This window comes from Eptesicus fuscus, chromosome 5 (assembly GCF_027574615.1).
Source record: "Eptesicus fuscus isolate TK198812 chromosome 5, DD_ASM_mEF_20220401, whole genome shotgun sequence".
In the NCBI taxonomy this organism is placed as follows: domain Eukaryota; kingdom Metazoa; phylum Chordata; class Mammalia; order Chiroptera; family Vespertilionidae; genus Eptesicus; species Eptesicus fuscus.
The window spans coordinates 8593897-8621718 of record NC_072477.1 but is presented as its reverse complement, the minus strand read 5'-3'; the positions used below and the strand labels follow the sequence as shown (position 1 = coordinate 8621718).

Here is a 27822-nt window from a genome sequence, read left to right as displayed (position 1 = left end):
TGACGTCATTTCCGGGGTGGGGGTATATAAGCGGTAGCGGGCGAGCACGCCTCTGCTGTAGCTACTGCAGCGTCGGAACTCTGTGCAGGGAGGCTGGTGGGTGGACCGACAGACGGACGCACACAGACTCTGCGACCCCCATCCCCGCTCTAGCGCCTGCGGTAGCCCATCCCGCACCGCCCGTCCAACCACCCCGCGCCCAGGTGCCCACCGTGCCCGGCCCCAGACCTCCAGCTGCTCGGCGTCCCGGGTTCGCCATGCGCTCCGCAGCGGTCCTGGCGCTTCTGCTCTGCGCCGGGCAAGGTGAGCGGAGTGTGGGGGAGAGAGTCCTGGGCGCCCCTCTTGCTCCGGCCCTGCCTGCCCTGCGTCCAGGCCCCGCGCAGCGTCCGCGCCCCTCGGTCCCTCCCCTACGTGCAGCGAGTTTCAGCACCGCGGACAGCGCCCGCCTCCCTCCAGACCCAGCTAGGCGTCCTGGGCCCGGAACCCGCAGACCCGATCCTTGGGGCTGGACTCCCGACTCCGCGAGGCAGGCCCCTAGGTGCCCCCACCTCATACCTGGGCTGGGCGTCCGGACTGCATCCGGCTCCGCGCCCTGGCTGGCCAAGGTCATTGGGGGAGATGGGAGGGCTGCCGCTCTGCCTCTCTCCCTCTTCCATCCTACCGCTCTCCCGTCTTCCTGCCCTTGACTTCTTCCTCTCAGCGTCATCTCACACTCCTTCTCCTCCATCTCCTTTCCCTCACCGCTGGGTCTCGCCACCTCTCCCTGCATTCTCCTCCCGCCCCAAGCCCTTCAGCCCTGGGCCTTGTTTTCACACTTGCCTTCAGCTCCCGTTCTGAGCAGCTTTCCCAAAGGGAAGGGCTGAGGCTCTCAAGTGCAGCCTCTGGGAGACACCCTCATGGGGCAGCTGCCAGGGAAGGGAAACAAACCAGCCCCAGCATCTCATTTGGGGGGGGGCAGTTTTGAGGGGGAGCAAAGAGGTGATAGGCCCCTGATGAACCTGGCCAAGAAGGACTGGCCTCTCCCCTCAGAACAGAGAAGTGACCCCAGCTCTCTCTCTCTTTTTCTTCCCAGTCATGGCCCTCCCTGTGAACAGCCCTGTGAATAAAAGGGACACCGAGGTAAGAAGGGGTGTGGGGATGCCCCAGGAGGGGTAGGAGGCTCCAGGGGACACCTTCAGCCAGTTCTTGGGCAGCTGCAGAAGTGAGCTGGCAGAAAGCCAAGAGCCAGCACTGCGGCTTCTGGGCCTGGGGACAGCTAGCAAGAGAAGAGATCCAAGACTGCCCCATTGCCCTGCCACCCGCGGCGGGACTTCCCCAGCTTCCTCGGAGCTGGGTCTGCAGCCCAATGGGGCCCGTGTCTTGCCTGCTGGGCTGGGGTGCCAGACCCACCATCGAACATCCCGAATCTGGCAGACCCACCGAGGGCTGCTGGGATGGCTTCTCTGTTCTGTGGTTGTGGTTGTCCACAGACATGGGAGAACCAGGTCTTCACCTCCCCCTTTGCTTTTCCCCTCCCCCCAGCGCTCTGCCAGCAACACACCCCACCCCACAGGCACTCAAGCCATGGCTCTCCCAAAGAGCCACAATGAAAATAACCTTGGTTTATGGCTTCTGCACCCCGGGTCCCAGCCAGTTAGGGCTGACGGTGGATGTCACTCAGGAAAGAGACTTAGGAGACGCTGATGGAGGCTCAGTAGCCAGCAAGAGATACTTCCTGTTAGGTGTACACTTGAAATTCATTCCTGAGCCGGGGCTGTTTTTCCAGTGTCTGGTGCTCACAGATACCTCCACCTGAGAGTCGGGTAAATGTCTGCTTCCCACCTTTCCAGGAGCCGTTTCCTTCCATTCCAGAGAGGCGATGGTTAAAACACAAGGCATCCATTTGCTTGGTTGTGTTTCTTATTCCTTAGCCTGTATTAAACCTCTACCACTCGTTTTAGCTGTGAGTTTTTGGGGAAATCCCTTAACTTCTCTGAGCTTCTCCCTTTCCCATCTGTAATAATATTTTCCTTGTGGGGAGTTGTGAGGAGTAGGGATCAGATGTGAGGTACCTGGAACACAGTAGGTCCTCAGTAAATGGGCGCTGTTATGTCTAGAGCTTCCCTCCTTAATCTCCCTATTGTTCTTGGGGTCCAGACCCAGTTTCTCTCACTCAGAATCTGGTCTCGGGATCTCTTGGTTGTCTGCTATTCCCGGTGCAAGGTCTGGGGTTGCAGGGAGATGCAAGGTACAGGCTGAAGGGCCCTCCTCGCCAGATCCCTCCTAGGAGACATTTAGGTCATCGTATTGTACTCAGGAGCCTGGGGTCAGGGGCCCTAGAACAGAGACCTGAACGTTCCATCCCCAGGATGCTGAGACAATTGTACAGCCTGTTTGCCAGCTTGCCATCCTGGATCCCTGGACTGGTTGCCTTGGTATCCATAGACACAGCCTTCCATGCCCTCTCTACCTACCAGCATTGCCTGATGCCTGTCTGACACCTCCTGCCTCCCCACCCCACCCCAGCTCTAGCCAGCTAAAGCAGGTTGGGAGTTGTGTATCTCTCCCTGGGTGTGTGTGGCACTTGAGCATTATAGAGTGTTTTCCCATCTGTGCCTTGTCACCCTGGGAGGTGAGTTGGGAGGTTCTTCTCACTCCCATTTCACAAGTGAGGAAACTGAGACTCAGAGAGGTCATTCCCAAGATAACACCGCTAGGATACCACACTAGAGTTGGCACCATCCTCCAATATCCATTTATCAGGTGCCCCATTATCCACAGCACCTTCTGAGAGAGGGCTGCTGTTGGCCTGGGATGGGCATCCAGAGATAGCCAATATGTGCCCACCTCCAGCCAGCAGGTTCATCCACGGGTGAATGTGGAGCCAGACCATGAGGCTGTCGCTCCCGCCATGGGACAGCACTGTGGATGTTGGGGGACAGGCATCCAAGTCCTGTTTCCAGCCAGGGTAGAGCCAGGGAAGGTCTCTGTTCTCCTCGGGGTGGTCCAGAGAGGCTTCCTGGACAGAGCTGAGTTTGTGGGCGTCTGCAAGACGGAGATGCTTTTGCAGAACAGATGTCTGATGCCCGGGAGCAGCTTCCCCATCATTAGAGAAACCCCTGGAGATGAGAAGGCCCCAGGTACCCACCCCCCTCAGAGGGGCACCTGCTGGCCAGGGGATTGGAGTGCCTGGCGTGTAAGTACCATCTGAGGGTTTTCTCTTGTCATTGCTATTGTTGTCTGAGAAAGCAGAGCTGTGCCCCTGAGCCAGGCATCCATGGGCTCTTGAAGACAAGAGCAAATGCCCTTATGTCCTCATTAGAAATCTGCCCTGGAGCCTTCAGGGGCTGAGTCCCATGCCCAAACCCACCCCAACTGCCCCACTCTCTTTCCAGGTGATGAAGTGCATCGTTGAGGTTATCTCTGACACGCTCTCCAAGCCCAGCCCCATGCCTGTGAGCCAGGAGTGTTTTGAGACACTCCGAGGAGGTATGGGCCAGGCTGGGGGGAGGGGCTGCTGCCTGCTGGGCTGGAAGGCTAGGACATGGGGGTGTGGCTTTTGATGGAATTCAATGATTTAACTCAACTGTCCCTGACCAAGTGCCAGCCTCGCCCAGGCCTGTGCTGCACTCTGAGGGGTACAGGGAGATGAAGGAGGTCCTGGCCCTGTGCGCACAGATGGGCAGAGGGACAAGTAGGAACACAGTTAAGACTCTGCGCAGAATGAAACCAGGTCTGGAACAGCAGCCGCCAGAACGCAAGCTCCCTGTGGACAAGGGTTTTGTGTGCTGTATCCCCCGTGCCAAGAACAGCTGCTGGCACCTGGCAGACACCTTATAGATAGGTGGTGAAAAAAGCAGCATTGCAGGTGGGCATGAGGAGAAAGCTTTGCTAAGCAGGCAGTCAAGTTTTGAGCAGCTGTTGGATGGAGCCAACATTAGCATTGGGGTTGTCAGTTAAAAGTTGTAAACCAATAGGTAGAAAAATGAAGAAAAGGCACTCGGGGGATTGGCCAGCACGAGCCAAGGCATGGAGGTGGGTACCTCACCTCGGGGCTGCCCTCTCTCGGCCAGGGTCTGGGTGCGGGGACAGTGGCTGACCTTTCTGCTGTGGTAGGAAACTGATCGACACCTGGGAAAGGGGTCATTTCAAAAGTGTTATCGCAAGACCCCATCTTGCCGCTGCCACCCAGGCGTTGAGTTTCCAGAATGAAGTCCTTGTGCTCAGCGGAAACGGTTGATGGCAATCTCTCCCTCGCTGTCCTCTGGCCGCGGCCCATGACACCCTCCTTCGTTGCAGATGAGCGGATCCTCTCAATCCTGCGGCACCAGAATTTGCTGAAAGAGCTCCAAGACCTCGCTCTCCAAGGTACTTCCAGCCGCCGTGCATGAATCTGGGTAAATTCCAGCGACCGAGCGTCAGGAAGTCAGGGCGGAAGGTCCTGATTCTCTCTGGTCCGCAGTTATTTCTGTTCAACTAGAGAGTGGAACGGCGGGGTCCTCCATGCCACCTGGTCAGGTCGGCCACGATATAGTGGAAGAGATCAAGGCCCAGAGAGGTTGAGAGCCTTGCCTTCGGCCACACAGTGAGCTAGGGACATGCCAAGACCACACGCAGCTCTCCTAATGCCGCCCAGGCTCTGGAGTTTGGCCGTGCTTTCGAGATTGGGTGGCAAAGAGGATCTCTTTCCTCTGGGCACACTCCCTTGCCCACAACCACTGGGTCAGGCTCCTATGGCCATTCCAGAAACTCCCGTCCTGGGGGGAACATCAGTGCCAGCTGCAGAGTGCCGGGTGCCTGGGCAAGGGGCCACGGCCAGGAGCCAGGCACAGGAGGGGACAGTCCCGGGTGGCAGCTGCAGCCTCAGGCTGATACGGGGAGAGGGGGTGTGCGGCTCATGGCAGCAGGTGCCAGCCCTGGGCTTGGACTCGGGCACGTGTTTGGCTTTCTCCCAAGTGTTTGGACTTACGGGGACCATGAGGGTAACCGTCACCATGGCCACCTGCTGCAGAGCTCCCTAGCTCCCAGCCAGGTCCTGAGGGGGCCCCCTCTTTGCCTCGGCCCCTGGGACCCTCTGCTCCATCTGAGTCTGTGCTGCTCTGTGAGGCAGCAGGCAGGCTTGTTCTCATTTCCTAGGTGAGAAACTGAGTCTGGAGGCGGTATGGCCACCGGATGGGCCCCAGCTCGGAGGGGACAGGGACAGCCAGCCCTTCCGCCGTCCCCACGCTCTCACCGCCTCCGCCTCTCGCTGGGCAGGCCTGGAACGGGCGTGCCCAGTGCACAGATGAGCAAATGGAGGCCTTCACTTCCACAAATGCGCCAGCTCAGACCAAATGGGACGTTTTCCTCCTCCCAGGGGCCAAGGAGAGGGCGCGTCCGCAGAAGAAACACGGCAGTTTTGAGGACGAACTCTCAGAGGTTCTTGGGCAGCAGAACGACCAGGCCGAGCTGAAAGGTCAGTGCTGGCCAGTCCGGCCAGAGAGCGGGGGCGGGAGGGGAGAGTAACAGCAGCCCTGACAGATGGCGGGTCCCAGGAGGCAGGAGCCCCTCCTGGACGCCTGGAAGGTGGCGGTTACTTCCTTCCGTTTACAAGCGAGGCCCAGAGAGGTTGAGCACCTTGTCCGAGGCATCACGGCCCCTGTGGATCCGGGCCCGCCTCACTCGAAGCCTCCGTCGGGCCCATCCGCCCACCGCGACCACACTCAGAGCAGGAAGTGTCCGGCCTGGCAGGTGGGCACCGCAGAGGGCGCCTGCCCCGGGCACACGGCCTCCCGGGGTGCGGTGGTGCCTTACCATCGCCACGCTGCAGGAGGGTCCCAGAGGAGCAGGTTCGAAACACTGAATGAACCTGGTCAGCTCTCTTTTTACTCCTCACTTGAGGATATGTTCATCGTTGATTTTTATTTATTTTTTTTTTAAGAGGAAGAGAGGGAGGGACGGAGAGAGAGAGAGAGAGAGAGAGAGAGAGAGAGAGAGAGAGAGAGAGAGAGAGACCAGGAATTGAACCTGAAACCTGGGAATATGCTCTGACTGAGAATCAAACCCACCACCTTTCAGTGTATGGGACAACGCTCCAACCAAATGAATCATCTTTCTTGAAACCAGAGAGCTTTTAGGGGTCAAAGAGATCATCGTGTAGGTCAAGGTGATTCTCTGTGACTCATCCTCCTACCTGCAAACACCCACAAACTGCCCCGACTCATCCTCCTACCTGCAAACACCCACAAACTGCCCCGACTCATCCTCCTACCTGCAAACACCCACAAACTGCCCCGACTCATCCTCCTACCTGCAAACACCCACAAACTGCCCCGACTCATCCTCCTACCTGCAAACACCCACAAACTGCCCCAACAGGCCCTGCCCTGTGCATGCGGAAGGGGGGTGAATAAGGCCCGTTTCCAGGAGCCGGGTCCTCGGGGGCCTTCCCTCGGAGAGCCTGCTGGTGGGCTCTCCCCGCAGTGGCTGCTTGCCTAGGGCATGGCATGGACTCGCACGCTGGCTCCGAGGGAGCGAGTGTCCGGATGACTGTGGATGCCGGCCATGGGCTGTGGGAGGGGCAGTGGTGTGTGTGTGTGTGTGTGTGTGTGTGTGTGTGTGTGTGTGTCTGGAAGCTTCAATAAGAAAGCAGCCACGTGTCAGCACAAAGAGCACCCCGTACTCGGCACCGGGAGGCTGGGATGGACTCGGGGCTCAGCTCTGCCGCCCACGGACTTCAGGAGCACGTCAGGCCTCCCTTTCCGAGGATGGGTGTGAGTTTCTGTAAGTGGGATGGGAGCACTTTCGCCAGGAGTCCCGGCGCCCGATGGCAGGATGGACCAGGTAGTGCTTGTGCAAAGGCAACCATTCCAGTGATGGGAGGGGCTTCCACTAGTTAAAGGCTGTCTTCAGAGCAACCACAAGAAAACCCCTTAATGAAAACGACAACTATTGAAGAATTGAGCACTTTCACAGGATGCTCAAAACAGGCCCCGCAGGGAGGGGACAATGCGGTCTCAGTGATGGTGCCTCTTACACAGAGAGGTTAAGGGACTGCCCCACGATCACACAGCAGTTCAGCTGATGTCCTAATTTTCCATTCAGGCTCTACCTTCTGGGGTCATTTTCAAGGTCTTTATTTTTTTAAATCACCTCCTTCTTTAAGAGGTAGAATGACAAAGAAACAGTTCATTTGTGCTCAGGTCAAAGCCAGACCCGGAGAGGGTAACCCTCATTCTGCCGCGGGTGTTACGGGCTGGACTTGTTGGAATTGAAGGGGTACAGTGACTAAGATCTGAAACCGGGCTCTGGGGAGACCCCGGGTGCAGCCTGGTCCTTGGGGCCCGACTCTGCTCTACTCTTTTTGCAGAAGGGACAGAAGAGACGTCCTCCAAGGATGCAGAGAAAAGGGGGGATTCTAATGAGGCGGAGAAGAATGCTGAAGACATGGACAGAGCCGGGCCCCAGGCCGCCCCAGAACTTGGGCAGGGGTCCAAGGACGAGGAGGACAGCCAGGTCCCAGGGGAGGAGGGGGTTGCCAACACCCATCCCCCAGCCAGCCTCCCCAGCCAGAAACACCCAGATCCTCCGGCCGAGGGGGACAGCGAGGGCCCCTCCCAGGATGTGGTGGACAGAGAGAAGGGCCAGGATGCGGAGCAAGGACAGCAGGCAAGGAGAGAAGAGGAGGAGGAGGACGACGAGGAGGAGGCTGGAGAGAAGGTTCTCTCCGAAGGAGAAGGCCCCACCGAAGCAGCTGACCCCCACCCAAGCCTTGGCTACAAGGCGGTCCGGAGGGCCGAGAGTACGTATGATGTCTGAGACCTCGACAACCGTGTAGGAGAGCGGGGGCCGGGTGTGTGTGTGCGGGGGGCTCATCCATAATCTCATTCTACCTCCTTATGTCCATTTTCCAGATGGGAAACTAAGGCTCAGAGAGGGTTAGTCATTTGCCCAAGGTCACACAGCTAATTTGTAGTAAAATCTGAAATTCCAACCCAGGTTTGTCTGACTCCAAACCATGCATCTCTACTATTCCACACAGATCCCCTCCCCAACCCAGGAGGCTGGAGGGGCTTTGCAGGGGGAGTGGGTAGGCCTTGCAGGGGGAGTGGGTAGGCCTTGCAGGGGGAGTGGGTAGGCCTGGCAGGGGGAGTGGGTAGGCTTGGCAGGGTGGGTGGGTAGGCCTTGCAGGGGGAGTGGGTAGGCCTGGCAGGGGGAGTGGGTAGGCTTGGCAGGGGGAGTGGGTAGGCTTGGCAGGGGGAGTGGGTAGGGTTTGCAGGGTGGGTGGGTAGGCCTTGCAGGGGGAGTGGGTAGGCCTTGCAGGGGGAGTGGGTAGGCTTGGCAGGGGGGGTGGGTAGGCTCTGGGGACAGAGGGACAGCATGACCAATGGGAACAGGCCTCTCTGGGACAGCTGTCCGCTTCAGTCAGGGTTTGAGAAAGACCTTGGCTCCCCATGGGCCTTGTCAGGGTCTTTCCTCCTGCCCAGCACGGTACCCCCTGAGTCCGGGCTCCTGGGTGCTGGGGCTGAAGGAGAGGCAGGCTCCAGTCAACTACCCCTCTGGGCTCTGAGAGGGTCTTGGGAAGCCTGGTGTGAAGATGGCTTTTCCCTCCACGGAGAATCCTGACAGGCTGAGCCAGCGCCCAGGATGGGGGCTGTGGTCAGCGGTGGCCACACACAGGCCCGGGGAGTGGCGGGGCCGGGGAAGGTGACGATCTCTGCCTCATCTCCTGCTCTTGTCCGCCGCCTGCTCCAGGTTGGTCCAAGGATGGAGCCGGAAAGCCTGGGGCTGAGGAAGCTCAGTTCCCCGAGGGGCAGGGGGACCGGGAGCGGTCCCGGCCCGAGGAGGAGATGGCAGGGGCCCCTCGGGGCCTCTTCCCGGGCGGGAAGAGCAGGGAGCCGGAGCCGGAGGATGAGCGGCTCTCCACGGAGTGGGAGGACGCCAAGCGATGGAGCAAAATGGACCAGCTGGCCAAGGAGCTGACGGCGGAGAAGCGGCTGGAGGGGGAGGACGAGGACGACCCCGACCGCTCCATGAAGCTCTCCTTCCGGCCCCGGGGCTATGGCTTCGGGGGCCCCGGGCCGCAGCTGCGTCGTGGCTGGAGGCCATCCTCCCAGGAGGACCCCGAGGGGGGCCTGCCCCCCCAGGTGCGCAGCTACCCAGAGGAGAAGAAGGAGGAGGAGGGCAGCGCCAACCGCAGACCGGAGGTTGGTACAGGGCGGGCCTCGGGGTGCGGGCCCCGCTGAGGGGGCTGCTGCCCACGGAGGGTTCCCGTCCCCTTGGAGTCTGGGACTGGAGAGGTGCTCAGACAGGGAGCCCGGAGACAACGCGGGGGCCCGGGTTCGAGGCCGGCTGGACGGGGCAGGAGGAAGGGCATGCCAGGCAGGAAGGGAGGGAGCCCGGCTCACAGGGGCACCCAGCGAAGCTGGCAGACTGGCAGACAGGACAGCCGGGATGCCCTGAGGAGCAGAGGGGGAGGGGCAGGGCCAGTTGGACCTCCTGCTGGTGGTGAGGGGGAAGCAGGTGGCTCTGCCTCCTCCTGGCTCTGTGACCCTGGGCAGGTCACTCTCCTCTGAACCTCATGGGTTACCCCTTCCTGCTCACCTCATTATCCGATCAGAACCCAGGTGAGCTCGGAAACCCTGGCCGTGCCCAGGGCTGCTTGAGAAGCTCAATGGGGCGCAGAGACGCAGCCCCACAGGAGGGGATGGGGTGGGAGCTGGGGTCCCTGGCAGGGCTGGCAACAGCCTTGGAGCTGGAGGAGGCCGTGGGGGGCGGAGAGGGTGTCAGTGGCTCAGGCCTCAGGGCCCAGGAGGGAATGGAGGCCTTAGGAGGCTGGGACTGTCCCTCCAGAGAGGATCTGGCCCCTTCCTCTGGTCTCCGCCCCTCTCTCTGGTCTGGGACCAGGCCCTTGGAGCTGAGAGGACAGACGGAGGCTCTTTCTCGGTGGCCGGAGCCCCAGGAGGCGGAGGGGGCGGGGCTACAGGAAAGAGAAACTTGCTCCTCACCCCGGGCTGCTGGACCCAGAGCAAGGCTGGGCCCCTTCGATCACCCCCTTCCCCACACTCAGAAGCTGACAGGAGTGAGGGGCCCCGAGGCGCCTGCCAGCTCCCTTCCTCACAGGCAGAGGGAGCCCTGGGCTGCAGGAGGAGAAACGGGGACCACTCCACCCAGCCCAAGGGTCTTCTTAGAAATGGCCCCGCATCACAGAACTCATGCCCCAGTGGCTGCTCCCAGACGGAGGGCTCCGGGTTCCTGTTTTCGTGGCAACCACTGACGTCTGTTCCAGATGGGCCCTGGTGGGGCTGGCTGTGCTGGGAGGGGCGGGGCCGGGAAGACCACCCCTCCCAAGTCAAGGCCAGGGGGTGGCCTTCCCTGACTCCCGCTCTGAGTTCGAGGGCACAGTCTCATGGGCATCAGTCCCGGCTGTGGGGACCTGGAAGCTTCCCGAGGCCGGGGCACCCAGCCAGGCCACACAGAACGTGCCCTCGAACCACCCTGTCGACCCCCCTGATTGGGCTCAAGGAATGAGGCCCAGCCTAGGCAGGTGGGTGGGGCAGTTCCCACAGCCTCTAGCCCCTGTCATGGGCCCCTGGCTGCTGAGGTGGGAGGCCTGGAGCAGACGGGACCCAGGCCTGGGGTCACCCCGGAGCCATCCGTCCGTCTGTCCGTCGTCAGAGCAGAGGCCGAGGGGGAGGCCGGTCCCTGCATAACCCTCGGCGTTCTCCCCCAGGACCAGGAGCTGGAGAGCCTGTCAGCCATCGAGGCGGAGCTGGAGAAGGTGGCCCAGCAGCTGCAGGCGCTGCGGCGGGGGTGAGGCGCCGGCTGGCCCCTCCGGCCAGGGCCCCGAGGCGCCCCGTGGTCCTGGCTCCGCTGTCCCCTGGGCAGGTCCTGGCCGGCCGACCTGTGCGCTGCTCCCGGCAGCCCAGCCCGCCCGCGCCCGCCCAGCTGCTGCCCCTGCTCCTTCCACCTGCTCCGACCCCCGTGCGCCCCTCTCCAGGGCAGACCCCCACGACTTCAAACGATGATCCTTTCTCTGAACACGGGAAGCTTTCTACAAGTTTTCCTTCCACATCAGAGCCATTGGGCACAACTGCAATAACCTCTGACCTTTCGGGGAAGGTTGAGCATTCCTGACTGTAATACACCCTGTACACAACTTAAAAAGGAAAATAAATCTGCTCTGGGCTCTCCTGTTTCTTTGAACCTGCCCCCTCGTGACTCAGAGGGGTGGCATGGGTGGGATTCTGGCAAAGGGACACGGGGAGGTCCCGTTCCCCTGGGGCGACTCCTTTCTGGGCAGCTTCTCAGCCGTGGGATCGAGGGCGAAGGACTGCCCCAGTTTCCCATCTTCTGTGTCACCGAGTGCTGGCATCTGCCTCGAAGTGTGTGGGGATTAAATCACACATGCAAAGGGGCCCCGGGTTCCTTCCGCTCCCCCACTTCCCAGCCACACCTGAGCTGGGCCCCCAAAAGGCGGGGTCAGTGAGGGACACAGCCTCAGCTCCCCGTGGTGCTGGGGGGAGTGCCTGCCACCACGCCACAGGCGCCCTCGGCCTGAGCGCCATCCCCGACCTGGCACGTGCACAGGAATCGGGCGTCTGAAGTTCTTGCACATTTAACGGCTCACGAGGGCTCCGTCTCAGCTTTGAGAATGAGGAAACTGAGGCTCACAGGGTGAAAGGGCTCATCAAGGCCACGGGCAGGGGTGATGCCCAAAACATTTCACCGTGGGGCGCAGGGTCACATGTAAGAACGGATCGGGCAGGTGCGCGGGACCGGTGTGGACCCGCTGAGCGTCAGGGCTGTCCGGTCGCTCGGCAGACATCTGAAGTGGCCACTGTGGGCCCGGCAGCCCTGAGCTCGCAGGTGGACGGACAAGCCCTGACCTCACGGAGCCGCTGCCCCGAGATGTGGGGTTTGGCGGCAGACTGGAGTTGGAGTCCCCGGCCCAGCGAGGGAGCTTCGGCGAGCGTTCCCGGCTCTCTTGGAGCCTTGGTTTCCTCGTCCACCAAGCGGGGTTAGCAGATCCTGGCGGGGATTCGAGAGGCCCAGGCAGACGGGTCAGGAAACCAGGGTGACGCCAACACGAGGCACTGGAGGGGCTGGCAAGTCTGGGCCTCTCGTGGAGCAGGCGAGGGTTTCACTAGTCAGTCAGGTATCGGACACCTACTCCCCAGACTAGGTTGCAAATGAGGGAACTCGTCCCTGAAGTAACCCCTCCCAGACGGGCCACCTGCGGGCCATAACCCCAATTCCACGGGCAAACACGCCACAGAGCCGTGGACCAAGGTGCTCTGGGCTTGCACAGAAGCCGTGCTTTTGTATGTGGTGGACCTGTCCATGGAAGCGTCATGTGCACGGATGTGCAGTCGGTCAAAGCCAGCTTGGGGCTCTGGGAAACGCTGCTTGGGAACAGGGCTGAGGCACGTGGCATTTGTCACAAAGCACAGGTGTCAGCACCAAAGCCAGGGCTGCCAGCCTGGTGAGACCCTGCCTGCTGCACAAGCCTTTCCAGAGAGAAGCTGCCGGGGGTCTGCCCTCCCCCGCCATGGCCCTGGGAGAAGGGGTCCGCCCTCCCCCCCCCCACAGCCCTGGGAGAAGGGGCCAGCCCCCGCCCACAGCCCTGGGAGAAGGGGTCCGCCCTCCCCCCCCCACAGCCCTGGGAGAAGAGGGGTCCGCCCTCCCCCTACAGCCCTGGGAGAAGGGGTCCGCGCCCCCCGCCACCACCCCCACCCCGGCCCTGGGAGAAGGGCTCTGGCTGCCAGGTCAGGGTCAACTCTGGAAGAAAAGGGAGATGAGACCACTCTGGAAAAGGCCCCTCGTGGTCCGGACGAGGGCCCAGGAGGTACTGTCAGTCAGTTCCCTCTGAACAGTCTGTTTAGGGGCGTCCCTACATCTGAAGGCCACATTCCCTCGGGCTCGGGTTGGGCAGATGTAAGTGGGATAAGAGCATGGCCAGGCTGCCGGAGGAGGGAGGCGGCCAGAACTTTTGTCAAGAATCCAAGCACTTCTCTGCCTCGGGGTGAGCCATGGTGGTGAGCCAGCTCCCAGCTCAAGGTCTCTGCAGCTCAGGGCCCTTGCGCCGTGACCTGTGACCCGAGAAGGGAGCGGGGCTGCCAGGACCTCACCGGGTGAAGGCCCCGTTTCTAGGGGACGGAGGAGAGAGCAGATGCCAAGCCCAGTGAAGCCACTCTAAGGCACTCGTGGCAGCACTCATGGCAGTGCCCAAGCTGAGGGCCTGCCTTCCAGGCGAGGACAGATAGCAGCCGCTTCCCCAGCCGGCTGAAGCCCACAGCCTCCTGCCGGCCCTTCAGCCCCCCCAAAGCCCAGGCTCCGGAGCGGAGGACAGCTCTCCCAAGGTTCCCTCTGTGAATGCAGGGACGCCAGCTGGGCCTGCCTTCTGCAGCTGACGCCGCTGGCTCCGGGCTCAGCCCCACCCACAGGCGCTGCCAGCCCGGACACCTGCTGCTGCCGTCGGCGAGGACCCCCCTCTCGGAGACTCCTCTGGGCTCCTGGGGGGACAGACACCGGTGCCTGCCTCAGATGGGGCACATCATTACATAATCAACATCCCCAAGGACTGGCCCAGGGCACAGGCCTCCCACGTGACCCTCTGACCCACCCCAAGGCCTCAGCCCCATGCGGTGGAGGCCAGTGACAAGGAGGCCCAAGGGGAAAGCTGCTCTTGGACGGTGTCAGTGTGCACCCCGCTGACATGGGGGGTGCTCATCACTCCCCAGCCCCTCCCCTCCACTGTGCTCCCTGACATGGCCCCCAAAACCCTTCCAGAGACGGCTGCCGCTGGCCGCACGGTGGTCCCCAGCCCCGGGGAGAGGACTGTACATGCGTGGGTGCAGCTGGGCCCCTCCCCACCCCCTGGCCGCCCCCTCGGTTTCCGCTCCCGGAAAAAGCAATGACCGTGCTCGCCACCCGCAGGAGGTGAGTGGAAAACGCCGAGTCACCAGAAAGCAGTGACTTGACACCTGGGGCCTGGGTGCTAACAGGCGTGACACTGAGGGTGACATCCATCACACAGGCACCGAGACGGCCAGGGTCACACTGCAGGCCCCACCTGCTCTGGAGGCAAAGTGGGATTAGAATTTTATTCAAAAAGTAAAGCCGTTTTATTAAGACTCGGGGATGACAAACTTTTAGCAACATCGTGTACACACATGCACAGTGCAGTTTGATTTCAGTAGTTTATTCTGGAGACAAAGCAGTGCAAGAGGCGGCCACGCATCCCGCTCCCCAGGGCTCGGGCAGCCAGGAAGTGACGCAGACATTGTAATTGGGGTTCCACACTCAGTCGTGTAAACGCGGTTAGTCAGCAGGCCCGTGTCCAGGACAGCGGGCAGTTCTGAAGGCAGCCACCCCCACCCCAGGCCGAGGTGGGCAGCCCCTGCTCCCCGCTGAGCCAGGCGCCCAGCTCAGCAGCCTCCGGCCATCCTCCCGGCCTCGCGGGCCAGCCAGGCCTTTCCCTCCTCAAAGTCAGCTGGTACCTAAGACCAAGGTCATGCTCGGCGGGTCCTGGCATCTCTCCCAGAGCTCACTGTCCTGGGACAGACACCACCTCCTCTGAGGAGGGGCTGCCAGGTGGGCCTTGGGATGCGACAACCAGCGGGTGGCCTGTGTGCCACCCTAGGGCTGGGTGGCTAGCTGGGGAGGGTATTGCTTTCTCGCCTCTGGCTGCTCCCTACCCACCTCCTCCCCGCTGGCTGGCTCAGTGCTTGGGGCTGCAGTGAGTACAGGAGGGGATGGGCCTGCGGGGTAGGGGTGGGGCAGGCGGCTCCTCCTGCCTGGGAGGGGGACCCCACATTGCCTCGAGGCCAAGGGGAGGTCCGTCCAGGTCCACTTCTCGGGAAAGCAGGTGCATCGCAGGGCCTGGGGCATCAAGCCTGCCCTTTAGAGCTCTGGTCTCCACGGAGGCCTGGCGACTCAGAATGATTTGCCCAAAGTCATGGCACAAATCCTTGGCACAGGCTGGGTCAGCCTGGGGGACCCAACCAGGCAGTCTGCTCCAGGGTCCGACGAGCAGCGCTTGGTCAAGGAAGAGGCCCCTGAGGGCTGCGGGCAGGTGGTGAGGGGCGGAGGGGCTCCAGGGAACTGGACGTGAGGGAGGCAGCGCATCCAGGGCCTGGCCTCCCCAGGGAAGCTTCCTTCCCCTTCCCTCTGGGAGAAGGAAGCAAGCGGCCACAGCCCAGACCCAGCATGGAGCCCCCCAGAAGCGGCAGCTGCGGCCTCTTGCCTCCGGGGCTCATGCTTCTGGGAAGGGCAGCTGCACAGCTTGTGGGGTTTTGGGCCCCCGCTCCTCTCAAAGCTGGGAGGAGGCCGGCCTGGGGGTGGGGCTTGGAGGGGAGTGAAGGGGAACCGTCCATCTGCTCCGTTCAGCGCCCGCAGCCTAAGCAGGGGTGGCCCCCTGCAGGCCCCAGCCTGGTCCGCAGCAGCCATCGAGACCAAGACACGGAAGTGCACACACACTCGCACACACACAGCAATCGCACATGTGCACACACCCCTCCACTCAGACCTAGTGTTGAAGCACATGCGTGTGAACTGGGTGAAGATCTGCACAGCAGGAGCCGGGCAGGGTCCTCTTCCGGGAGCTGGACCACCAGGCTCTTCCCGCCCCCCTCACTTAGTGACACCAGAAAACAAGGTAAAAACGGGGGAAATCAGACCGCTGGGAACTGAGGAGGATGTCAGTCACCACCGGGGCTGCTGGTCCAGTGGCTGCTCGTGGCCCACGCCGCCCTCTGGGTCCCGCGCTCCGTGGCTACTGGGAGGAGGCCTTGGTGGCCAGGGAGGCCACGCAGTGCTGCTGGAAGCTGGGCGACACGGCGGCGGTGCAGCCCAGTCTCTGGTGCGGCAGCTTGGCGGTGCTGCCCGCGCCCACGCCACCCGCGTCATCCTCCGTGGTCCAGGGCGGGTCCTGGCCCATCATGCTGCTGCAGCAGCCGGGGCTGGCGCTGCACGTCCGCTCGCCCGTCAGGCTGTCCGCCTGCTCCGCCAGGAGCCTGCTGTGCCTCAGCGGGGCCGTGTCCCCGGCGGCTGCGGTGGCTGCGCTCTGGCCCTGCAGGATCGTGGCGATGTGGTTCAGGAGGTCTGTGAAGAACTCGCTCACGCCCTCGTAGCCTGGGGTGGGAGAGACGGACAGCACCAGGCTTAGCCAGCTGGCGCCGGAGGCGGCTGCGGCCCGAGGGGAGAGAAGGCTCAGAGGACAAGGCTGCTGGAAGTGACACAGCCGGACTCAAAGCTGGTGCGCGTGGCTCCAAAGGGCTGGTCCCTGAATGTGCTGCCCCCGCGTGTGAGAAGCCGAGGAGAAACACTCCCCACGCTGTCCGTCTCGGGCACAGCTTCACAGGCTCCTTAATCAGGTGGCCTGGCCGAGGCCCACTCCTCCTCACGTTCTGAACCATCACCTCCCCTTCCCGCCACGTGGCCGGCCTCAGCCTCCTCCTGCGTGAGCTGCGAACTCGGGGAGATTCCTGTGGGCATGACTAAGGGGGCTGGAAAGTGGGTAATGCCTGATCCATAGCAGCTGCTCCCAAAACTGAGTCCTCACCCCCCAAATACCTGCGGGGTACTGCATGTGCCCATGCCCTGAGCATCACAGCCGGGGGGCAGACGGAGCACCCCCGCGAGGCCACACACGGGCTCCGGCTTCCCTAACGGAGTGCGGCCCAGGGTCCTGAACAGAAACTGCTGGGCCTGCACTGCCCACCGCAGAAGCGAATGCACATGTCAGCACAGGAGTCCTTGGGAGCCGCGCAGAATGAGAATCTAGGGCGAGGATTTTGCTGACTCCCCGAAAACTACTTCAAAAGACATGCCACCTGGGGTGGGTGCCCCCACCTTCCTAAGCCAATTTGGCAGGACAAGAACCAGGCAAAGGGCTGCAAGAACGAGGGTGAGGACATGAAGCGTGCCCCTGAAGGCCAGTATGCCCGCTTCAGAGGGGCTGGCACTGCCCACACCTGCCCCACGCACTGCGCCCACCACCACGGTGCGAACACGGTTCAGGAAGGCAGGGTGCATGGACCTCACACCAAGGCCTGCCCGTGCTGAAGGGCGGGCGGCCTCGTCTGCTCACTCGTATTGGTGCCCACAGTGAGAGTAACAATGGGTGAAGTAGCTGCACACACAGTGCTTCCATGCACACACGTGCCCTCGCCTCATCGTCACAGCTCGCTGCCCCACGTCACAGATGAAGAGGAGTCAAGTGATTGGCCCCAGAGGCACGAAGAGCTGCCCAGGCGGACATGGGACTGGTCACGAGGGTGGAGGTGGTGATGGCGGCCACGGCTCACAGAGCACCGGCCTCCGAGTGACAGCCAGGATCTGAAGCAGGCCCTTTGGCCCACCTGTGCCGTGAATCCCGTGTGGTGCTGGGCACCCCGCCCCAGGGCTGGGGCTTCTTTCAGCCCTGGGCTGGGGGAGAAGGGCAGGCGGCCCCAGGCCCCTTGGGAGCCACCAGCAGGCGTGCCCAGGCTTCTAGGGGACAGACACAGCGTGGGAGGGGCTGGAGCCACGTCAGGATGCACCAGGGGACAAGCCGTTCCCTCAGCAACTGCTCTGCTGCCCCTGGTGAGGCCTGGAGGCCCCGGGCGGGGTGTGTACTTGCTGGTGGGGGACGGAGGCCTGAGGGTGGACAGGAGGCCGTGCAGGCTGCTCTGGGCCCACAGCTCTCCAACCGAGAGGTGAACCAGCCGGGGCACCAGCTCAGGCCAGGCTCCTCTGTCTCTGCGAGGTGGGAACACCCCGCGGTGCAGAGGGAGCACCGAGACTGCCCCGCTGGGTGGCTGTCCCATCGGACTGCAGGCAGAGCCAGGATGGAGCAGCCGGCGCGAGAGGCAGGACGGCTGTGGTCAGGAGCGCAGGCCCATCCCGGCTCTGCCACTGGGTAGCGGTGACTTTGGACAAGCCATCCAGCCCCAGCCTCCCCATCACCACCGGTAAGCCGAGCAAAGCTCCCAGGGCTGCCTGGCGTGGCGGGTGCTGATGCCACCCACTGCTACAACTTCCTGGAGCCCAGCACGCAGCCCTCACCCATGGCCTGATGCCCTGTGTGCCCTCCCTGTGCGTGAGGGCTTCCTTGCACCCTGAAAACGCCCCCCAAACAGTGGTGGTGTCTCCCACTGAGCCCCTCGCGGAGGCGAGACCACAAGGGCCCAGCATGTGCTCCCCCGCTCGGGGCTCCAGCAGACAGCAGGGAGCACGTGCCAGCCACAGGGAGCACAGCGGCTCCGGGAAGGGTAAGGAGCACAGCCCTGCACCAACTAGGCATGATCTGGGACAGCTTCTCTCTGGGCGGCTCAGTGCCCTGCGGAGACCTGTGGGGGTTCCCTCCAGCGTCCTTTCAGCTCTCCGTCTCCATGGGACCCAGGGTTCGGCTAAGGCTTGGCCAATAGCAGCTAATGCTGAAGGTGAGGGTCAGGGTCAGGAGAGGAGGCAAGAGAACACGTGTTTGCGGGCCCACCATGCACCTGGCTGGATGTCTGGACCCGACCTTCACTCTCCCCACAACCTGCAGCCCCATTGGCAGGGGGACTGAGGCCCAGCGGGGCTGCATTTACCCCAGGCTCCGCCGACAGAGGATGGAGCCTGCCCCGTCACCTGCCCGGGGACCCAGCCCCTGCCACTCACCTGGGAAGGCATTGATGTCGATGACAGCGTGCTGCCCTGTCTGGTTGTTGATGATGATGTCGATCCCGAAGAGAGACACGCCCAGTGCTTGCCGCAGGGCCCGGGACAGCTCTCGGATGACCTCGTCACTCGGCCGCTCGAACACACCCTCGATCTTGTCCAGCTGCCAACACAACACACCACACAACACACACACACACACACACACACACACACGAGTCAGGCCATAAGTGGGGAGGCGCGAAGCCACACCACAGAGACCCTCAGACAAGGGGGTAGGACAGACCAGCACCGGGACTGGCCATTTCTAAAGTCCTTTAAAAAAATGTTTTTATTGATTTTAGAGAGAGAAGAAGGGAGGAAGATAGATAGAAACATTGACAAGAGAGAAACATCGATTGGCTGCCTTCTGCATGCCCTCCACCCACCGGGGATCAAGCCCATAACCCGGGCATGTGCCCTGACTGAGAATCAGACGTGGCCTCTCTGTGCCTCAGTGGCTCATCTGCGAAACAGGACCAATGAGGCTCCCACCCCGACTACTGGAGGAACCCTGAGGAGCTATGTGGCAGGGACAGACATGCCTGCGGGGAGGGGGACAGCGCCGTGTCACCTCACGTCAGTCAGAGCAGGGCTCCCGGGAGGTGCCCTACTTGCTGGAGTCCCAGGGCTGTGGGCTCAGGGGCCAAAGGGGCACTGACCCATCAGAAATAAAAGTGAAGCTGGGTCAAAAGTTAAACAAGGAATTACCTATGACCCAGCAATTCCACTCCTAGGTGTGTACCCAAAGAGCGGAAAGTGGGTATCTGCATGCTGATGCTCACAGCGGCATGATGCACAAGAGCCAAAGGCAGAAACAACCGAAATGTCCATCAAAGGATGGTAAACAGACTGTCACCCACACACGGCGTGTTCCTCCGCCACCCATGCTACAGCGCGGCGGCCTGGGAAGCAGCAGGCGAGTGAGAAAGCCAGCACAGCAGGTCACATACTGCACGGCTCCCTTAACCTGGAGGGTCCAGGAGGGGTAGATCCGCAGAGACAAACAGCAGATGAGTGGTTGGCAGGGCTGGGGCTGGGGGGTGGGGGGGTGGGGTGCCAGGGAGGGACTGCAATGGGGCAGGGCTTCCTTTGCAGGTGATGAAAACATTTGGAACTAGAAAGAGGGGGTGACTGCGCACACGGTAAACGTACTCCAAGTCCCTGACTTGTTCACTTTAAAAAAAGTGAGGCTGGGTCCGGAGGGCTGCGGACAGCCCTGGGCACCAAGGACAAAGGGCCGCTGTCCCAGCACAGGAAGCTGCATGGTGGGCGGGAACTTCTGACCCGTGCAAGCAGGGACCCCTCAGTGGGCAGGGACCCCTCACGTGGGCAGTGTCTGTGCTCCTAGGTGAGTCCTCCCCCGTCCCCGCCTCTGCACAAAAGGCAGCCCCCCCCCATGCCCAGATCTCTCTCTTGGCATCTTATGGGGAAAACTCTTCCCAAGGGGCTGTGACGGCACTCACCACTGCGCCCCGCCCGCCTCCTGGCCACTCGGCCTCAGGGACCCTCTGGGCCTTGTTTTCTACCCGGTCAGCGGGGTAGCACAGACGCCCTCGCTGTGGGACAGTGGTGAGGATCCAAAGCTAATGTTCAAGGCTCACAGCACAGGCCTGGCAGCGACGGCCCTGGCTGCTGCGTTAGCACGCAGTCTCGTGACCCGCTGTTTACACAGCCTCTCTCAGCGGTCAGGAATCTCAGGCACCCTCCCGGAGCCCTCCAGTGTCTGAACCCAAAGAGCCGCCTAGACGAGATAAAGGCATGGCAGTCCTGCCCGTGGCACAAACAGAAAGGAGACGATGATGCTCTGGACATGAGGCAGTGATGGAGGAGGGAGGGAGCCGTGTGCATGTGGACCGCCATCACAGCTGCACTGCCTGGCACTTCCTAGGAGTGCCTGAATCCCACCACCACCTGCGGTGGGAGGGAGAAACTGAGGCTCAGAGAGGCACAGTGACTGCCCTGGGGCCTCACAGCTGGGATGTTGTGGAGCCTGGTCTGACCCAGGCAGCCTAGTCAGTGTCCGCACTCTTAACCGATCCCTATCCTGGTGTTTGGGGTCTGCACGCTGGGTGTGGACGCTGGGTCATCAGCTGTGGATGGAGCGGGCTTCAAGGCCAGGCAGGGCTCCCTGCAGGAGACAGTGAAGGGGATGGAGGCCCCGGGTGGGCAGGAGGAGGGTGGGGCGTGTCTGGGGTGCAGCTCTCGGTCCCGGCCAGCCTGCAGGTGTGAGGAGACTCGTGTCCTAAATGGAAAGAGGACAGCTGACTGCATTTCCCTTCAGTCCCAGGAGTTCCTGAACAGCAGCCATGAGCTGGGCGGGGAGGAGACAACGCAGACCCTACAGGGACAGAGGCGGCCCCAGAAGTGCCCCTGGGCGGACTCTCCATCTCCCCCTTCACAGACCGAGACAGGTGAGTGGGAGACGGGATTGTCCAAGGTCACTTGGGTGGGTCACTCTGCGTGGGGCCCTCTGGCATCAGCTACAGCCGCAGTGGCCAATGTCCCGCGCGGTGCAAGGGACAGGCAGGGACAGTGACTGCGGAAGCCTGTGGAATGCCGGCTTCCCTCTGCCAGCCCGAGCAATCCTGACAGCTTCGTGGGAACTGGGCTCGCCTAACGTGTCTTAAGCTTAGGAGACCAAACGCACACACACACACCCACCCCCCCCCCCCTTTTAAACCCTTTCTTGTGCAGTTTATTTCCATCTCCTAATGCACACAGCCAGGCCCAGGAGGCACTGGGCGAAACCCGGTTGTTCCCGGAGCTTCCCTGACTGAGAAACGCCCTTCACCATTCTGAAGGGCGCTGGGTTCCCTCCAGGCCCTGTCCACACCTGTGGGCAGTCCACCCTCAGCACACAGCTGGCTCCTCAAGGGAACCGGAAACCAGAGATGGACAGGTGGCCGGCCGGGAGGAGGTGGCAGGGCGTGGAACAGAAGGGAGTGGGGTCCAGGCAGGGCCTTTCTGGAGCTCGTTGGTGAGGCCAGAGGACAGGGAAGGGGACACGGGCAAATCCTTCCCGAACAGGAGGACGGCCGGTCGGGGAGCAGGAGACCCAGCAGAGGGTGCTTCACGGCCCCCAGGGAGTAACAAGTCCCCGACTCCTGGAGACCAGCTCCGGGATGAGACTGCCTGGGGTCAAGGCCCAGCCCGCCCTGCCCCGGGGGCTGCTCCAGGCCTGGCTGCGATGCCCCAGGGCATCCAGGAGGGAGCCTGACACAGCAACACTGACCAGCACCCTGAGCTCACCACCACCGAGAAGCAGCCAGCACCCACAGAAGTGACAGTGGGCTCTTAACACGCCCGGGATACACGCAGACAAGGAAAGAGAAAGGAGATGGCGTTGCCTCTCGCCCCTTCTTTTAAATTAGTAAAAGCAGGGTATCAAGCTCCTCCTGACGGGGGAAGAGCTGGAAAAGCCCCCCTGGCCTGACCTGGTGGTGAGCGGGCCTGGGCACGCAGGTCGTCAGCACGAAGGCCCGGGGCCAGCAGGCCAGAGGCCTCTGGAGGCCCTCGCCCTGGGCAGCCTGGAAGGCCCTTCCGACCCTGCCCACGGGCGAGCTCGACCCTGGGCCCCGCACCCAGGAGCACACCCGCCCCAGGCTCACACCAGCCACCGGGGCAGCAGGGACATACCTCCGTCAGGACCGATGACGACTCCGGCTTGGACACGTTGTGGCTGTTGAAGAAGATGGACTTGCGGTCTGAAAAAGCGAACACACGGAGAAGCCAGTTAGCAGCTCAAAGAGGGGATGGCGACGCCACCGCCCAACACCAGGGGGCAGCACCACCCCAGCCACGAGTGACGGTGGCCGCATCAGCCTTCAGGCTCGGTGTCCAGCAGCAGCCACCTGACGCCCCAGTGAGCTGGGCACCCCCACCCCAAGGAGACACTACACCACGGACGGACAGATGCCCGCTCAGGGCTCCTGTTTCAAATTTCCTTCGCATAGAAAAATGACTGGCTGAATGAGCCCCACAGGGTAAGGTCTGGTTCTCTCCAGCACCTGAAGGCTTGCCCCATCCCCACACCGTGTCCTGTGGACACGGCATCAGGAATCCGGGTGTGTGGCTCCGTGAGCAGGAAAAGACACACACCCGCCTATCAAAGGCCGGGATGAAGCGGCCGGGAATGCCACTTCGCCCAGCCTCCCCGGCCCTCCCGGTGTCTGCCCTTGGCCTCCTTTCCCGGGAGCACCGGAGACACAGTGAGGCTGCACTTGGCACGGGATGCTGACAACACAAAGGGTCCTGCTGTTTCCCCACTACTTAGGGGAAGTAGGAAATCAGACGGGGGCGTCTGTAGGTAACTCCCAAGAAGGCACAGAGTCACCTGCCTGGCTCTGGAAACTGGCATGGCCCCTTGAAATGCCCTCCACCTCCTTCCGCCCCGTTCCCCGACCCATGCCCACCTCCACTGCACCTCATGTCCCTCAATCCCACGGGGCACCTAGACAGGCAGGCCGATCCCAAGAATAATGGGAGCGACGAGGCCGGTTTGTGTGTTCACCCCTGGGAGAGGAAACGAAGGTCGTCGGCCAGGCAGAAACATGTTCTCAAGCACTTAGAAGAGTGGGCACCGAACGTAAGCATCGCAAACCACGAGCCTGGAGCCAGGTCCTGGAAAAGGCTGCCTATCACCCCCATGAGCCCCCATGCGGCCCCTGAACCAGGACAGGAAGGCTGAGCACCATCGTGTGCCAGGGCCCAGGCCGAGGGGCACCTGCTCTGGCTGCCAACAGCCCCCACCAGGGACTCTGGCGATGCCACGATCATGCACGAGGAAGAGACGTGGGCGGAGGCCAAGCAGGCAGGCGCTGAGATGTACCTGGCGTCCTTCCTGCCAGCGAGGCACACAGGCCCCCTGCCGCCCAGGAGTGCCCGACAGTCCTCCCGCCGCTCCAACCAGAGCCGGTCCAGACCGGGGGCATGAGAGACGGTCCTGGGGAGGAGCCTGGGGAAAATAAACACCCGGCAGGACTCGTGCCAAGCAGCTCACCGACCTCTACTCCTAAGCACCGGCAGCCAAGGGTGAGCCGTGGGGACAGAGCACCCCCGGGCCAGAGGCTGGAGCAGGGCTCGAGCTGCTGGGACGGGCACTTGGAACTTCAGCAGGCACTGCCCACCTTCTCACCCTGCACCCAGCCTGGCCCAGCCCCACTGAGCTCGTTTTCTTAAAGAAAAGATACCCATTCCTCTAAAATGGCCCTGGCCGGGCCCTGGCACTCTGATGGCAGGAATACCCTGGATGTGGGGCCCATCCACTCTTTGCTCCCGGACTGTCCTGGTGAAGGGCCGTCACCACCTCCCTGCAGGGGAGGGAGGCAATGAGAGGAATATGGGTGTTTTTGCCCCCAATTTATAGATGAGAACAGCAGGTTCAAAATAAGGAGAGTAAATGACAAGATTAGCCCCCAAATATCCTGTAACCAGTGGTGCAGCCATGAGCCACGGCCACTTCCTTCAGCCCCTTGTCTCCCTCTGGGGGAGGGGGTGGGGACGTCACAGAGCCGTGGATGGCGACCCAGGTCTGGTTCAGGTTCCCATACACTGGTCACCTCTGCAGGGGGACCTGCCCTGACCGCCCTGTCCAAGTGGCGCCCTTCACCCAGTGGTGTCCCGGGACCCACTTATCAGGTGCCTCAATTAATCCTTTTATTCTTTCTTTCCTCGGGTGCAGGAAAACCCAAGTCCGGGAAGGCAAGACGTGTGGCTACTGCTGGATCCCTCAGAGGCTCTAGGTGAGGGACCAGCAAACCACAGGCTGCAGGCCACGCCTGGCCTGCCACCTGCATCTGTAAATAAAGTTTTATTGGAACACAGCGTGCCCATTCAGTTACATAGTGCCTGCAGTGCGTTCACGCTACAGTGGCAGCGTGAGATAACCAGGATAGAGCTGGAAATATTTACTATCTGGCCTTCTGCAGAAAAACGCCCGCTGACCCTCTCAATGGGAAGTGGTACCATTCTTGTCTGTCTCCCCAAGCGAAAAAGACCCCGGATGGAAAGCATAGTCAAGGCGCTGTGTCCGCAGAGGAAGCGCCCTCTGACCCTGGCAGGGGTGGAGGCAGGGAGCGGTCTCCCCAAGACTGGGACCCACAGGCAGAGAACAGAAGAGCTCCTGGTGGCTGGTACAGGCCAACGCCTCCCGCGTAAGAACCTGACTTCAGTTTTAGTCGACGCAACTTGCCAGGTGCCACTGGCTGTGGGACACACCGACTTCAGAGACATTAAAACGGACACACCGAAGTGCACCCGAGAAGCCAAAGAGCACAGCTCCCCTAGCTCCCCAAGCCACAGAGGAGGCCGGGGGCCACCACACTGGGCCATGGGAACCAGAAGGGGGTGGGGTTGGAAAGAGCTGGAGCCCCGAGGCGCCTGTCAATCGGTCCAGCTTCGAGGGCCGCTGTCAGGCTGAGAACACGCGTGCAAAAAGAACAAAGCCCACGCCAGCTCGCGGGGCGGTGCCGAAGACGGCGACAGGGCCTCGGCCCTGGGGTAGTGGTGGGCAGACCCAACAGCATTCCTCCACCGGCTCGGTGTGTATTTGCTCACTCACTCGGCCCCGGCCCACATTTTATGGCAAACTAGCAACCTGGAAACGGCCACGTGGAGCCCACGCCCTGGACACGGGCCAGCGCTTCGCAACCAGCAGGGAAAGGGGGCACTTTCTGCGTGGAAAGGACGGAAACTATGGTGAGTTTCTTTAAGAGATGGGGTGATTTTAAGAAAAAAGAAAGGAGACAACATAAGGTATGGCTATTCTTAATCTAATACATTTCCAAAGATTTAAAGCACATATTTTTTTGAAATGGGGATTTAAAAAAAAAATCAGCCCCTTTTGACCCACAATTGATAAGAATGCCTCTTGCACCCAGTCGGCGTGGCTCAGCGGTTGAGCATCAACCTATGAATCAGGAAATCATGGTTCCAGGTCAAGGCACATGCCCAGGTTGTGGGCTCGATCCCTAGTGTGGGGTGTGCAGGAGGCAGCTGATCAATGATTCTCTCTCATCATTGATGTTTCTCTCTCTCTCTCTTTCTCTCTTCCTCTCTAAAATTAATAAAAATATGTTTTATATATAATGTGTGTGTGTATGTATACATAATGCCTCTTGCAGGTGTACAGTCACACACAAATAGACCCCTGCAGACATCTGTCCTCCACCCCCACGTCATCCAATCCCAGTGGGTGGGGGCTGGGACCAGGGTGAGGACGGGGATGCCCTGAACCCTGACAAGGGCCTCACGTCCTGGAGCCCAGCCTGGCTGGGAGGCCGCCTGCACTCGGGAGGACATTTCCAAAGTGTCTGCTCTGGGTGTGTAAAGGGGACGACGGCTGAGAGGAAGACAAGAATGGCTGCCCTTCACTCAGGAGAGCGGCCTGAGCGCCGGGGAGGACTGACAGGCAGCCCCAGCAAGGTCTCAGGAGGCCCATCTGTCTGGGCAGATGGTGGCGCAGCTGGACATCCCAGCCAGTGGCGGGTTTCCCGTGCGGAGCCGAGTGCACAGAGCGCTTGAGCAAACCACGCCGGCAACCGACATCCTCCGGAAAGCCACTCTCCACAGATGCTGCCACCATTCCAACAGGTTCTGGAACGTGCCTGGGGGATGCCTTCAGCCACTAGGACATTCATGGGAGCAGCCCCAACACAAGCAAATCCTTACCCTAGTGCCAGTCTGCGAAACGGCCACGGTCCCAGGCGGCAGGGGAGCCGCGGAGGCAAAGCTGGGCTTGTGGAGCCACCAGCCTCCCTGAGGGCTCCTCAGCTGCCCCCACGGACGGCAGCGGCCTGCAGACGCCATTGCCGTGTCCCCCGAGGGACACGTAGGACCGTCCCCCACTGATCCACAACAGCCACTGACTCGGTCCTCACCCGCGGGGCACAGCGAGGTGTCGTGCCCACTGCCTGCCCGAGGCCCGCAGCTGGGAGCCCGTGGCCCTGCGCGCTGACCTCTGACGGGGCACACGTTCGCCTCGGTGGCTGCAGGAGCAGCCAGTAACCCGGTGTTTCCCCAGTTGGAAAAGGAGACGGGATACGTAGTCAGTGGTCGGGCCCTCAAAACAGGAGCGGCCCCTCCCTCCTTCCCTTCCCTGAAGGGCCCGTCATCCGTTCCAGCATGTTCCTCCGGCGTCTCATGGCAGAGGGTCCCCAGCAAGCAACCTTGTGGGGGGCTTTTTGGAGTTTACAGTGGTTCGAATGGATGGGACGGGGGTGTTCACTTCTTTTCCAAGATCTCTTCATTACGGCACACAATTCGTTCAACCTCCAGATATCGCTTCCCCTCCACAGACCACACAGGTGTCGGGTTAGTGCTCAACCGACGCTGTGTCCGAGCCGGGCCCTGAGCTCGGGGCAAGCTGAGAAGGCGTTAGGCTTGGTTACCTGACATGCCCGCGGAGAAGTTCTTGAGCGAGGGCCTCTGGACCACCGTGTAGGACTCGCCAACCACAAACACCTTGTACAGGACGGCGTTGTGGTTGATGAAGTTCTGGACCACGCAGGGCGGCTGGACGGCGCTCAGGCCCTCCTGGTTGAACACGATGGCCATCTGGGGAGACAGGCCCAGGGGCGTCAGCGCACCGCCCTCCCGCCTCAGGCGCACGTGCACCCGGCCCTGCCTACGGCCTGGGGACGCCGCAGGACTCTCAGCCGGGTGAGTGGAGCGGGACTGGAGGAACACTGGGATCAATCCACTCCCGTGGGGTTTGGAAATCCCGCACACCGGGCTCGCCATGCGGGGCTGAGCGGGCTGCACTGCGAACCCCCGTTCACGCTGCAGTCCAGGGAACGGGACCCCCGGCTATGTGCTACTCAACCTCATGGCTTCCTGGGAGGACCCTCCACACTGCCGGGGACACAGCCCAGGACACGGCCCGGGACGGAGAGGCAGAAACCAGAAGACTGTGGAACAGGAGTTGGGAGGCTGGGTCAAGGCCTGTGACGACGAGGGCTGCCTCTCACTGAGCACCACGACAGGCCCCGTCCTGACCACGTGAGACGCCTGCGTTCACCGTGCGCCTCGGAGCTGGGCCCCTTACAGAGGAGGAAACCGCGGCCTTGAGCAGCTCAGGGGCTTGCTGGAATGTGACTGGGTCAGCCCAGCACGCAGCCTTGTCCTCTTACACGCGGACGGGCACATGCTGCTCCCAGTCCCGACGGGAGGGTCTGCGAG

At 61.8% G+C, this 27822-nt stretch overlaps 2 protein-coding genes across 3 annotated transcripts in view; one reads left to right on the top strand and one right to left on the bottom strand.

Annotated features, from left to right (window-relative positions):
* The first annotated feature begins 257 nt into the window (after positions 1-257).
* On the top strand, positions 258-10774 carry CHGA (chromogranin A). Of its 2 annotated transcripts, none has more exons than XM_008159944.3 (8): positions 258-303; positions 1073-1119; positions 3375-3468; positions 4279-4347; positions 5336-5434; positions 7328-7759; positions 8713-9164; positions 10691-10774. In XM_008159944.3, exons 1-8 carry the CDS (start codon positions 258-260, stop codon positions 10772-10774), a joined length of 1323 nt encoding a protein of 440 aa, XP_008158166.2. The 2 variants fall into 2 exon arrangements, with proteins under 2 accessions (XP_008158166.2, XP_054571426.1); XM_054715451.1 differs by having other exon boundaries at positions 5336-5438; positions 7752-7759.
* A 3292-nt stretch (positions 10775-14066) lies between these two features.
* ITPK1 (inositol-tetrakisphosphate 1-kinase) overlaps positions 14067-27822 on the bottom strand; it is a 136700-nt gene continuing 122944 nt past the window's right edge. Inside the window, exons 8-11 of the mRNA XM_054715812.1 lie at positions 27033-27198; positions 22282-22349; positions 18604-18766; positions 14067-16092 (exon numbers count right to left, since the gene is read on the bottom strand). Of these exons, the coding sequence (XP_054571787.1) occupies positions 15734-16092; positions 18604-18766; positions 22282-22349; positions 27033-27198 (756 nt within the window). The 3' untranslated portion in view covers positions 14067-15733. The remainder of the gene's footprint in view (positions 16093-18603; positions 18767-22281; positions 22350-27032; positions 27199-27822) is intronic.

Excerpts from the sequence above, each read along its gene's own strand:
- CHGA (XM_008159944.3), top strand. The coding sequence starts at position 258 with ATGCGCTCCGCAGCGGTCCTGGCGCTTCTGCTCTGCGCCGGGCAAG. Across the intron at positions 1,120-3,374 it reads TGAATAAAAGGGACACCGAG|GTGATGAAGTGCATCGTTGA; the intron begins GTAAGAAGGGGT and ends CTCTCTTTCCAG. Across the intron at positions 9,165-10,690 it reads GCGCCAACCGCAGACCGGAG|GACCAGGAGCTGGAGAGCCT; the intron begins GTTGGTACAGGG and ends GTTCTCCCCCAG.